Below are 13,528 nucleotides of genomic sequence, written 5' to 3'. Positions count from 1 at the left end.
GCTAAAAAAAGTATAAACTATCAATCAGATGACAGAAGGCATGTATGTAGTAGATTATGTGCAACAGTTTTTTTCAGCAAAGTTTGGCCTTAGAAATTTGCGTATTAAATATTGAACATAGGGTTTATAGGGTTAAAGGTTTTGAATGAGGGTTGAATGATGGCAGATGTAATTTTAATGTGAACATAGAAGAAATCAGCATGTACAATTAAATATCCAATATCGGCTGATATGAAAAAAAAAAATCAATTATCGACTAATAACTGATATGGTACTGTTTTGCGTGTTTTCCTTGTGTATGGGTAGCCATTCATTTGTCATTTATTCATCCCTCTGTGATGAACAAACACAGGGTAAATGTTAGTGGGTGCACAGAAACATGGCAGCTTCACGAACAAATTGAAAGTTGAAGGGTGATTGCAACAGTTGTGTCCAGTAGTTGCAGACGGCTTCTGTATCTCTCTGTCCTTGAATCCCCTTATCTTTCACGCTCATAGTCAGACAATTTTTTTTTTCAGTTTTCATTCCTTATCACTACTTTCACCCGTCTGTCTACAGCCTGAAACCTTTCACGTTCCACCGTGTCGAACCGCACAGACACTGCCCAGTCACAATGCACCAGCACTCAAGCAGGACGCTCGCTCTTTCTCCACATCTGCCTCAGAATCCTCCTAGCATGTCCCTACGGTCCTCCTACTTTCTTCCCAAGAGAAAAAAATCCACAGTGTATACAAAAACCGAAACCCAGCCTTATTGAGATCTACTCAAGATTAGCCGATTCTAAATTGAGAGTTGCCCTACCGTTCAGCGGGCAGCAGTCATCTGAGGTCTCTTCCTTTTTGAACTAATTCCAAGATATTCCTTTTTGAACATTTTCCAGGCTAACTTGAAAGCTAAGCTACCTCCTTTAGGAAGACTTTTCGTACCCCGGTGGCAAATGCAAATGTAGGTTGAGATATAGTTGAAAGAGGTCCCTGCCTAAACCTCCAGAGATATCAATATGGATGCTCTGGTGACACTTGACTCTTTAAAAAGAGTTCCGGCAAAGACATTATTTCATATTTTATTAACACGACCCCTTCAATTAGACTCCTCAGCCCGCTAACCATTCAGACTCTTTATCCATCAGAAAACCAAGGTCGTATTTGTAGTATCCAATGCAAGCTGTAAAATTATGCCTGGTTTGGTCAGTCATTTCATTTGCAACATATGAAAGGCGACAGAAGAGGGAAAAAAAAAGATGAAACCGGAATAACAGCCTCGTCCTACCTGTTTCAGCTCATCACTGCCTCCACTGCCAGCCTTATCAGTATTCCTCAGCGTTCCCCGTCCTCTCCATTACCCACTACTGGCAGCCAGTCAGGGACACTTTCCTTTGGCAGGTAACCGGCCCGCAAGGACAAAATGGACACATGGGCAATTTAAATGATTGGAAGCAGTAAGTAATATATTAGAGAGCCCTGTGTTTGAAAAGTCAGAAGTAAATTGCATGTTATTAGTGCCAACTCAGCGAAGCAGAAAACACAAGGTTTATTGAGGAACGAGTTAAAGTTGGAGATGATATTGTGGGCGTCTTATGATGCGAAAGATATGAAGATACCAGAGTCTTATCTACATTTCAAGAGTGTGGTTTCTCGTTGATTTTAAAGACTGCAAATCAAGGCTTTGTTTGGAGATACCAGTGAATATTTTACCTTAAATACAGACTACACTCTTAAAAATAAAGGTGCTTCAAAAGGTTCTTCAAGCGATGCCATAGAAGAACCATTTTAGGTTCCACAAAGAACCATTCAGTCAAAGGTTCTTTAAAGAACCATCTCTTTCTTACCTTTTTATAATCTGAAGAACCTTCTTTCGCCACAAAGAACCTTTTGTTAAACAGAAAGGTTCTTCAGATGTTAAAGGTTCTTTATGGAACCATTTAGACAAAAAGGTTCTTCTATGGCATCGTGAAGCACCTTTATTTTTAAGAGAGTAATCCATGAATCTCCACCGCACGGCCCTCAACGAGAGGCGATGGATTAGAGATGTAAATATGATGTCTGAGAGGGCGTCCCTGGTGAGTTGAACCCCATCTTTGGTGTCTAGGTTGTTTCCGGCCTGTGTTTCCCCCTCTATTCATAATCCTCCATGGAGAGCTGAAATTGGTCCTTGGTCTCATTAGAGGCCCTGACCATATCCCTAACACACCTGAGATCGATGGGTACAGGCCTTTAAGTGGTCGTCTTGGTTATTAAACGGAGGGGAAGCCAATTTCTGGTGGAGGAAAGCTAATCTGATCACACATTAGGAGCCCATATTGGCTGGAGTGGTGCGAGAAAGGGATAAAACGGGGTCATGTGTCCTCTATGTGTACTCAGTAGATGGGCTGTTCAACAAAAGCAATATTGTGAGAGCAGCATCACATGCTTTCTGCAATCCATGCCGTCATTGTTTAAAAATATGCAGAAATATTCTCATATTAAAATGTGCAGAGATATTTTAAACTCATGTGATTTCCACCCAATTATCATTTATTTGTGCATGAGAAAGTTGCTGGATGCTTCCGATGGTTTGCATATTGATAGAGGAATCAAATGACAAAGTTTTGGCTTAAGACAGAGAGATTTTTGTCTTTGCATGTGACTAATTTTGCAGGAAGTCAAGAATTTTGCGGCGAGAAAGAAAAGTATTTATCCAAATGAGCATGTGGTTTGATTCTCTTCAAAGATTTTGTGATTAGATTTTTAACGCAATCAAACAAGAATATGAGCACATGCATCAGATGAACAGCCACCTGCTTCTTGAATATATTCAAAGAAATCCACTGCTTAAAATTGAATATGTGGTCAAATTAGAATACTAAAAAAAGAAAATGAACCAAATATTTGACTGAAAAAATATGAGGTTTCTTGAGAAGTTCCACATGGATTCGGTCAGGCCTCATCCTCAACATGATTTAAAATATTTGTTCAAGATTGGAGCGTTTCCCACCATTTCCTGACCTTCTCTGTAATAGGTTCCACGGACATCTTTTGGCTTTCCTTGTACGTCTGCACAGATTCTTGACGTTACTGATCAGATGCAATCTGGCTGAGTTCAGCAACTGTGTCGCATTCAATAAAACATCGTTTTTGATTTAGTTTCTTGGTTCTCTGAAAGCCCCATTAGTTCCCGCTCCCATTATCTGCAATCCACATGTCACTTCTTGTTATTGCTTATTTGACGTTAGTAATGTAATGTAATTTTATAGAGGCAGAGACAATGTATTTGGATGTCATTTGATCTTTAATTTTTTTTATTTTTTTTTCTTGAGACACATATCTGTGCATTTTGAGCCATCTTGGCCTTAAGCTAATTATTGAATGTAATCCCAGACATAGGTTAGAGTTATACAGTTACGCTTTGACTGAGGGGCCTCATCGTTAGAGCCATGAACCGAATTTGAACTGACCACTGACAAAAGGAAGTGTATTTAAAATCATTATTGAGTTCAGTTCATAATTGAATAATAGGGCCTCCCTTGGTCTGCAGAGTGTTTTTGTATGGCCTCAGGCTATTTGGATTTCATGGTTCTGTTTTCATTGAGACTGCATGTGGTGAGTTGTGGCCTGACCGAAACATCTACATCTGTAAAAGTGGGACTTCCTGTGAGCTGCATATGCATGCGCATGGTATCAGATGGAAGCCGCAGTATGGGCATATGCTGCCGCAGGACGTTGTCGAGGGATAACAGGTGGTTGCTGGGATATTTGCATAATTATGGATGTACCACATTCACCCCTACCAAGTCATAAACCGGAGACCAGAGAGCTGAGAAAATTCAACAGCCAGGGCGCTCAGAGCTTCTGCCAGGTGGCAAGACACTAACAGTAAATCTGCCTGTCGACACTCAGACGCTCCTGCAGATGACATGTGAACACTTTACTTTCACGCTGGCTATAGCTAACTCACGGTACAGAACCTAACAAGGGAAAAAAAGAGCTCTGACAGGGAACAGGTTTCCTGGGGGTGTTTATTTTTTCCCTCAGGTCTAATATGCCACTGACTGCTGCTAATTTACTCTGAACTTGTTTAATATTTTGTGTGATGTTCATAAAATGCAGCACTTTCTATGAAACATACATAATGTATTATGAAGGTATTCTTAAAGGGATAGTTGACCTTTAAAAATAGATTTACTTACTGTACTCTCATTATATTGACAAGTGTGGCTAGGATATTCTTTTGTGTTCCACAGAAGAAAGTAAATCAAGAAATAGGTTTGAAATTACATGAGGGCGACAGAGTTTTCTGTTCCCCTAATGCAGTATAAAATGTTTCAAATGTTCCAAGAGTGCTGAGAGTCCAACAAAGTGTATCACTCTTGTATGTTCACTGACTTCTGCAGGTTACATTGTTACGCCAGTAGGTGGCAACAAGCGAGCGTCTTTGTGAGCGAGTCATTTGATCGACTGATTTGTTTGTGTTTACCTAGAAAAAAGAAAAAGAAAAAGTAGCACAGTGGAATGGAAAAATGTTTCTCGGTTTGTTCAAAAAGACTGACTCATTTAGTAACGAAACAAACGAGTGAGTCATTTAAATCATTCGTTTGGTTGACTCGCTCATAAACGCTGATTCATTCAGGAACAAAACAAATGGGTGATTCTCAAATGGAAGGTTGCATCATAGCAAGGTTGTGTCCTATCTAGACCAGTCCTCTAAAGTTTCTAGGCTAAACGCTAGAAACGCAACTCATTTTTTGTAATTTTAAATGTGTGCAAAGGATTGTGGGTGATTGAAGGATGTGAAGGATACACTTGATGCATCATGTGAAATATACTGAATGAAGGATGCGAAACAAAGGCTTTCTTCCAAAGATCTTTCAAATTGAGATGGCCTTCGATGGTGCGTGACAAGATAGCAGCCGAGGTGTGCAGCCTTACGAGGATTGAGAAGCACCCAATGAGTCATTGAATCAATCATTTAACTGATTCATTCAAAATTTATTCAGGAATGTCATTACAGTGTGTTGCAGCAGTTGTGCTGTATCTTTCTTTTCAACTACTTTCATTGGTGGAGCAACAACAGATAAATTAACTTGCAATATTGTGTCTAAAATACAAGTTACTCAATATTAAAACAGCTTTGCTCAATCATCCTGCCTCCTTGCTACTTCAATAACTTCTCGAAAATGGCCCAAGCTGCTAGTTCTAAAGCTAGTTCTAAACATGCAGTTTGCGAATTAGTAACAGAGGCCTGAACACATCTTTTGAACTAGCAACAGCAGATCCTGAATCTGTGGCAAATGTAAGTGGTTTACACTCAGTTTTACCAAAGTCCCTTTAAGGCAAGTCATGTCACTCAGCTGCCATCTTTGAAACGCCTCTCGAGCATGCAAGTGCAGCTCCTATCTCTTTGAATGGAGAAACATCAAATTCTCCAAAACTGTTCACTAAGCTTTCGATTAAATTTCATATTTGAAATCACCAATGAAATCTGACAACAACTGTATCATAAATGTTGTTTATGTTGCTTAAATAGCGTTAAAACAAGCTTATTTTTCAGGCTAGATCAGCCAGTGCGCATGCGCAGTCCCAACCGCATGTCTCAGAGCGTTGTGTTTCTATAGCAACCGGGACTTCTAACGGCAGCTGCAGTGACGCGCTGACTTTACTGATTAGCGATTGGCTCTTTTGCTCAGAAGGCGGGGCTTCATTCGATAGAGCGGCTATATTGAGTGTTGCATTTTTCCCCATTCAAAACTATACGAGTGACACGTCTTGGGTATTCTATAGTCTTTGGTTTTACATAGATGTAGGTGCAACAACCTTCATGAAAGAAAACAGACTGGCTGTATTACATTTTTCTATAATGTAGAGAGAGCATGTGTGCATGGTTTCCAATTTGGGAAGATTAAGTAAACCACTGGGCAGAAATGCATCAATTTAAGAAAATTTAAGCAGGTGATTATGCTTAATAAATCAAGAGAAGCAAAAATCGTGATCACAATAAAAATGATTCATTGTGCATCCCTACTGTATGTTCTTTTTTACATATACATAGGCAAGTACCATTTTGTGGTAACAGTTACTCAGATTAATTATTATTTGGAATTTTAAATATATAATGCTTTATATATAGATGCATAATAGAAAGTGTTACCAAAAAGTATAAAAAGTTGTGAAACTAAGTCTATTCTGTAGACGACCACAAGCACAGAACCCTTGAATCCAGACTGGCTATCTGAGCTGTGTGAGACAGGAAATGTGAACTGGTATCTGACTAATCCCCCCCTACCTGCCCTGCGGTTCAAACCCATTACAGCACAGCAGCACAGGGACACCTCTGGCTCTCCTCTCCCATCTCTTTCTAAAGCGTGTGCGGTGTGTGCTTGTTACAGAACAAGCCTAGCTAAATGGTCCTGTTGCCACCGCCTTTCTTTGCAAGACTCATAGGAACTGGCTTTGTGTCAGAGAGGAATGTACTGTGTCCCTGTCACACTTTTGTGGGGCTGAAAAGGGCCTTTCTGTAGGAAATCGAGGAAACTGAGCTGTGTGCTGTGTTTGTTATCTGTGGCTATGTGAGAAGGATGTCTTACTGTACTGTAATAAAGAAACTCCAGTTTTTGGAGTGAGAAAATATGCTGTTAACAAGATCTCTTTCATCTCTCTGTTTCAGACATGCCTTTGCATGTACGCCGCAGCAGTGATCCGGCTCTGGTTGGTCTGCCCGAAGCCCAGCTCCGGCCAGAGGAACCATCTCGGAAGAACCCCACACGCTGGTCCACCACAGCAGGGTTTCTAAAAGCCAATAACACCGGCGGAACCAACAGCCTAGAGAGAAAGGTCAGTTCTCAGTATCATTCAGATGTTTTTTACAATTTTTATTTTTACACACACACACACAAAATAATATCTATCCATCCATACACCCACCCACCCATCCATCGTTCTAACTATCCATCCATCCATTGCTCTATTTATACATCCGTCCGTCCATCCATCCTTCGTTCCATCTACCTATCTATCCATCCATCCATCCATGGTTCTACTTATACATCCATCTGTCTGTCCGTCCATCCATCCATCCATCCATCATTCTACTATCCATCCATCCATTGCTCAATTTATACATCTATCTGTCTGTCTGTTCATCCATCCATCCATCCTTCATTCTACCCATCCATCCATCATTTTACTATCCATCCATCCATCGTTCTGCTTATTCATCCATCTGTCTGTCCGTTCATCCATCCATCCATTGTTCTACTTATACATCCATCTGTCTGTTCATCAGTCCATCCATCTGTCTATCCATCAGTCCATCCATCCATCCATTGTTCTACTTATACATCCATCTGTCTGTCCGTCCATCCATCCATCCATCCATCCATTGTTCTACTTATTCATCCATCTGTCTGTCCGTTCATCCATCCATCCATTGTTCTACTTATACATCCATCTGTCTGTTCATCAGTCCATCCATCTGTGTATCCATTAGTCCATCCATCAATCCATTGTTCTACTTATACATCCATCTCTCTGTCCATCTGTCCATCCATCCATCCATACATCCATCCATCCATCTATCCATCGTTCTACTTATACATCCATCTGTCTGTTTTTCCGTCCGTTCATCCATCCATCCATCCATCCATCCATCCATCCATCGTTCTACTTATACATCCATCTGTCTGTTCATCAATCCATCCATCCATTGTTCTACTTATACATCCATCTGTCTGTCCATCTGTCCATCCATCATTCTGCTATCCATCCATCTTTCTGTCCGTTCATTCGTCCATCCATCCATCATTTACTATCATCCATCCATCGTTCTACTTATTCATCCGTCTGTCCGTTCATCCATCCATCCATTGTTCTACCTATTCATCCATCCATCCATCCATCCATCCATCGTTCTACTTATACATCCATCTGTCTGTCCGTCTGTCTGTATGTCCATCCGTCCGTCCATTCATCCATCAATCCGTCGTTCTACTTATACATCCATCTGTCTGTCCGTCTGTCTGTCCATCCATCCATCCATCCACCAATCCACCCACCCATCCATTCATCATTCTACTTATACATCCATCCATCTGTCTGTCCATCCATCCGTCCATCCATCCATCCATACATACATCATTCTACTTATACATCCATCTGTCTGTCCGTCCGTCCATCCATCATTCTACTTATACATCTGTCTGTCCTTCCCTCCATCCATCCATCCATCCATCCATCCAACATTCTACTTATACATCCATCTGTCTGTCCGTCCGTCCATCTATCCATCCATCCAACCATCCGTCCGTCCATCCATCCAACCATCCATCCATCCATCCATCCATCCATCCATCCATCCATCCATCATTCTATTTAAACATCCATCTGTCTGTCCATCCATCCATCCATCCTTCTACTTATTCATCCATCTGTCTGTCCATCCGTCCATCCATCCAACCATCCATCCATCATTCTGCTTATACATCCATCTGTCTGTCCGTCCATCCATCCATCCATCCAACCATCCATCCATCCATCATTCTACTTATTCATCCATCTGTCTGTCCGTCCATCCATCCATCCATCCATCCTTCTACTTATACATCCATCTGTCTGTCCATCCGTCCATCCATCCAACCATCCATCTATCATTCTGCTTATACATCCATCTGTTTGTCCGTCCATCCATCCATCCATCCAACCATCCATCCATCCATCATTCTACTTATTGATCCATCTGTCTGTCCGTCCATCCATCCATCCATCCATCCAACCATCCATCCATTCATCATTCTACTTATACATCCATCTGTCTGTCCGTCCATCCATCCATCATTCTACTTATTCATCCATCCGTCTGTCCGTCCATCCATTCATCGTTCTACCCATCCATCCATCCATCCATTGCTCTACTTATACATCTGTCCATCCATCCACCCTTTGTTCAATCTATCTATCTATCCATCCACCCATTTCTTTGATTGCTTATCTTTAGTTTTGGATATTCATATAAGGATGGTATTTTTCCACTACGTTTTCACAAACCGAAGCACCAATTGGAACATTTTTAGGGCAAATTGTAAGAAGTGACTTCCCTTTGCTCCATCTCATTCATCTTGAGATTCTCTCATTGGCTGTTGCCACTGTTTGTTGTTGACCTATAACTCTCTTGGTTATGGAACCATATGTCTTCGCTGTTAGAAGAATGGGATCTGTGTCCTTTGTTTGTTGCTTCCCTGTTGATTTGGGCCTCATTGCGATGGTCAATGCCTTTGGCTTTAAATGAATCAAAAAGAGCCACATTCTCTGTTTTTCTCCCTAGCTTCCCTGGGGCAGCCAATGAAAAAGAGGCCAATTATCTTTGCAAAATGGCTGCTCTTTTGGAGGAACGACAAGCCTTCAGTGCTTCGAAACAGCAATATTCCAAATTAAAAGAGGGAGAAAGGGGAGGGAGTGAGAAAAAATGGAGTACTCAGAATGTGACACCACAACCCGCGATGAGATTAGCTCATCTCACGGCGTTCACTAGTAATCCTGTTTAAAAGCACTTTGCTTGTCAGTTTCTTCCATAATCCAAACACCACACTCTCATTTTAGCAGAGCAGAAGAATTAAGCTGTTATTTTTACCTTTCGTTCTACACCGGATCATTTATTTCTTGATTGTTGTTTTTGGGATGTCATGAGAAAAGCTTGAGGTGCTTGGTAGGTCTGTTTTTGGTTGATACTGTCAGATGACGATAAGCGACGGGATGAATATAAATGCGCTCTATTTTAGTACCAGTGAATTGGTGAAATGAACATAAATGTGTTAGTTCACCTTGAAGTAAGAATAGCAGGCACTGAGGTGAAAAGTATTATTTCTGCATTTTGCCTTCGGGCTTATATATGTAGAAAACTTTAATTCTCCAAAACTCTGTGGCTTTTCCTGGATATATTTTAACTTTTGAATCTCATAATTAAAAAAATAATTTAGTCAAGACTTACTGGTCTGAGGGTCAATGAAACAAAAAAATATATATATATATGTGTTATTTAAAATGCTTTAGCCAAGTTCATATAAATTTACCCTTTATTCATGTTGGTTTCAAAAAGTTTCAGTTTAAATATCATGTGGTGTAACAATCAAAGTAAAATTTAAATTAATAATTTCCTTACACCTTTATTACTTTTGAGTGCACACATCTTAATCATTAAAAAAAAAATCAAGATTAGGTTATTTATTTTTACAATCATGTATTATTAATGTTTTTGAAGCTTGGACTACATGACATTTACCAACCTGAACTAACCGTGCCATGTAATAAAAAGGCAAATCATCTGATAGTAAATTAATTTGATCAAAGTAAATTTATTAATGTCATTGACCCCTAGAATGAAATTTGAATGAATGAATGAATGATGCATTTATATAGCGCTTTATTGTGTATTGTTGTACACCCAAAGCGCTTTACAATCATATGGGGGGTCTCTCCTCAACCATCACCAGTGTGCAGCATCCACTTGGATGATCTTTTGCAGGAATGTAAACAAATTTAAGTGTACAGAACTACCATTGAGGTTAGATCCTCCATATTGGAGATCATGTGGCCTGTTCCATGTTTTTACAAAGCATTGTTTGGACATTTTCTCATATGGAGCGTAACATCTGTCTCTCAGGATCTCTTCCTGAACTTTAAGAAACCTGTAGGCCTCCTGCTGCATTTGGAGGCTTTGCTGAGGTAGACCAGCATCTCAATCACTACAACATGCTCCACATGAAGTCTTGATTCATAAGGCCGACCATATAAATTCTTCACCCATCCTATGGGCCTTTGACCTCTTGGTCTTCATGTTCCTCGCTGTGTCTCTTCCTCTTTTTTTGTCCAGCTGTTTAATGTCAGAATTACCTATATAGATCATTTTACCATGCAGGAAATCACTTCATGTTCCAACACTGTATGGGATCACTTTTGTCTGGTGTCCAATTGTGAATTGGCTCATGCTATAACTGGAAACTCTTTTTCTTCTTCCTTATTGCTCAGACTAGGTCTTTAGCCAAGAGCAATGGTGCTCAGTAGGCTTTCTAGGCTAAGGCCCCCTGTGTCATAGGACAACCTGTTTTAGGCTTGCTCTAAAAACTCTTCAAATGGAGATTTGAATTGGACTCCATTGCTAGAGGGCGTTTGCTTTCACCTCTCTGAAAACATGCAGCGTAAGATTAGAAACACGGTGTGAATTAGTAGCTTGTAATAGAGCTCCTTATTAGTGAGAAATGAAGTTAGCGTGCCCTCCAAATTTAGATGGCCTGAATGATATCATTGCGGGGCTCAGATCCAAGATGTGCTTCCCTTGTACGCACAGTGACTCTGATCTGGAGAACAGTTTCAGTAAGGTATTATGTATTTGACACTACATATTTAAGTAAATTGGTATCCATGTTATTAAAACCCAATTTGTGTAATAGCTAAGCTTTTTTAATTGCTAAAGTAATTTCTTGTTAAAAAAAAAAATGTTTCGTTTTGCCCATATAATGAAAGTCTATTGGGGCCAATATTGTCTGGACCACAATGTGTTTCTTTTGTGTTCCTCAGGAAAAACATAAGTCAACCCAGGCTCATTGGGAAAAAAATTTACTTCTGGTGACATTTCTGAAAAATTATATTGTTATAAGTTGCTTCTTGCATGTTTTAAGGCACTTTTAAAATGAAATGTCTAGTGGGTGGTGCTAAAAGCATGTTCGGTTTTCCCAGGAACGTGAAAGTGGCAATGTTTTTTTGTTTTTTTTTGGTTGTTGTACTGTACATATCGCAGCATTTCGGAAATGAAATGTCCAATAAATGTTAACAAAAGCAATTGTGATATAAAACACATTTGCACATTCACATTTGTTACGATTCCATTTTATCTTGCTTCTACTGATTCATGTTTCACAGGACCCGTATCTGAGCACTCCACATTGTAAGTGTGATACTGTATCAGGTGGGCTCCCGAACAATTTTTAGGGATGCACTATATTATCTGAATGTTATCGGATTTGAAAAAAAAAATGATGCCGATATGCCTCGCTGATAAGATGAGTAGCTCACATGTGCTCAGGGTGTGCTAGCGATAAGATCATGTCAGCAGAGTGGTCATTCTTGAAGCAAACTTTTTGATGATTAGAATCACTGTTTTGGATCGCCACATTTAATTTGAGAATGCAAGTACAGAATGCCGCATCTGGTGTAGCAGCGGAAGCCTCCCCCGGGTCCTAATGCCCATCCAGTAAGGCATTTTATTCACTTCGGGGGCGCTGTTGGCCTACTTGTAATAAAATGAAGGTAAAATACACAAATATCATTAAGATACATGTGTTTCTGAATAAATAAAGCAGTAATTGATGTAAAAAAAAAATCACGTCTGTTTTGATTTATAGGTCAGATGCTATAGCTTACATTGAATAAAAATCACAAACATGACACTTGTAAATTAAATAATTCAATATATACAGATTTATTCTTTTTTTTAATTTTTAATTTTTAGAATTTTTACAACTCTTTTGCTTTAGGCCATCTATTAATGTTAAATCCACAAATAAAATATTAAGGTTTCAATTGCATCTGTCCAAAAAAAAAATCAGCAGAGATTGATTTTATTATAGTTATTTTCAAGGCTTTCAATGTACTCTCATTAAAAAAGAACTTTAATAATGTTTATTAGTTCTAACAAATAAGTTTTTGCTCAAAGCTAAACAAAATAAAAAATAATTTGTTTATAATTTCCAGGAGAGACTTGGTGTTTCAAAACAAAGGGAAATTATTATCGGTATCGGGATCGGCATTGGCCAAAATGATTTGAAAAATATCGGCATGTCACAGAAGCCACATATATGGAGCTTATTATGTGAAAATGTAAACGTGAACGTGAACATGAACATGTATTTGTTTACAAATCATGCACCATGGTAAAAGTGTTTTAGGTCATACCATAGTATTGTGCAGGGAACCATGTGAAAATAATCTGCCCCATTTATCATAATTTGCATAGGAATTAAAGTTGTTGCTGTTTTCCTGCCACTGGTGTTCATTTCAACTGGGAAATGTAGTGAATTGTTCTGCCAAAATGTAGGTAGAGGCATATTTTTACAATGAGCCTATGTTGAAGAAAGTAAAAGTTTTGGAATGAGTATTTACAGAATTTACATTTTTGTCAACAGACCCTTTAATACCAGGTGTAAACATCCTCTTTCATCACCTTCATTGTGTTTTCCAGGGTAAGGCTCTGGAAGCGTACCGCAACCTGCCTCGTAATGTTGTCCCCTGGGCTATCCAGTTTCAGAGGGAAAATGCCCGTTCTTCCCTCAGTGCCAACCATCCCATGGTGGACCGATGGCTTGAGCGTCAAGAACAGGTACTTTCATGAACTCATCCCAGCTCCTAAGTGCCTCTTAACTCCAGATCTATATAAACTTGTGTAGTTTTTTTTGTGTTGTTTTTTGTTTGAGTAAAGAGTAAATTCTAGAGTCAAGGGTAGATTATTGAAAATAGCACATAGAAAAAAAAAGATTGCAAAGAGAAAATATACTGGAAAATGACACCCA

At 39.4% G+C, this 13,528-nt stretch overlaps 1 protein-coding gene across 1 annotated transcript in view; it reads left to right on the top strand.

Moving 5' to 3' along the window:
• The window catches only part of LOC107692754 (partitioning defective 3 homolog), a 444,353-nt gene that overhangs the window by 165,166 nt on the left and 265,659 nt on the right, over positions 1-13,528 (top strand). Inside the window, exons 4-5 of the mRNA XM_016491924.1 lie at positions 6,640-6,806; positions 13,201-13,338. Coding sequence (XP_016347410.1) covers positions 6,640-6,806; positions 13,201-13,338 — 305 coding nt within the window. The remainder of the gene's footprint in view (positions 1-6,639; positions 6,807-13,200; positions 13,339-13,528) is intronic.

Source organism: Sinocyclocheilus anshuiensis, unplaced genomic scaffold (assembly GCF_001515605.1).
Source record: "Sinocyclocheilus anshuiensis isolate Anshui unplaced genomic scaffold, SAMN03320099.WGS_v1.1 scaffold762, whole genome shotgun sequence".
NCBI classification, from domain to species: Eukaryota; Metazoa; Chordata; class Actinopteri; order Cypriniformes; family Cyprinidae; genus Sinocyclocheilus; species Sinocyclocheilus anshuiensis.
Note: the sequence above shows the minus strand (reverse complement) of the source record. Positions and strands in the feature narration are given on the sequence as shown.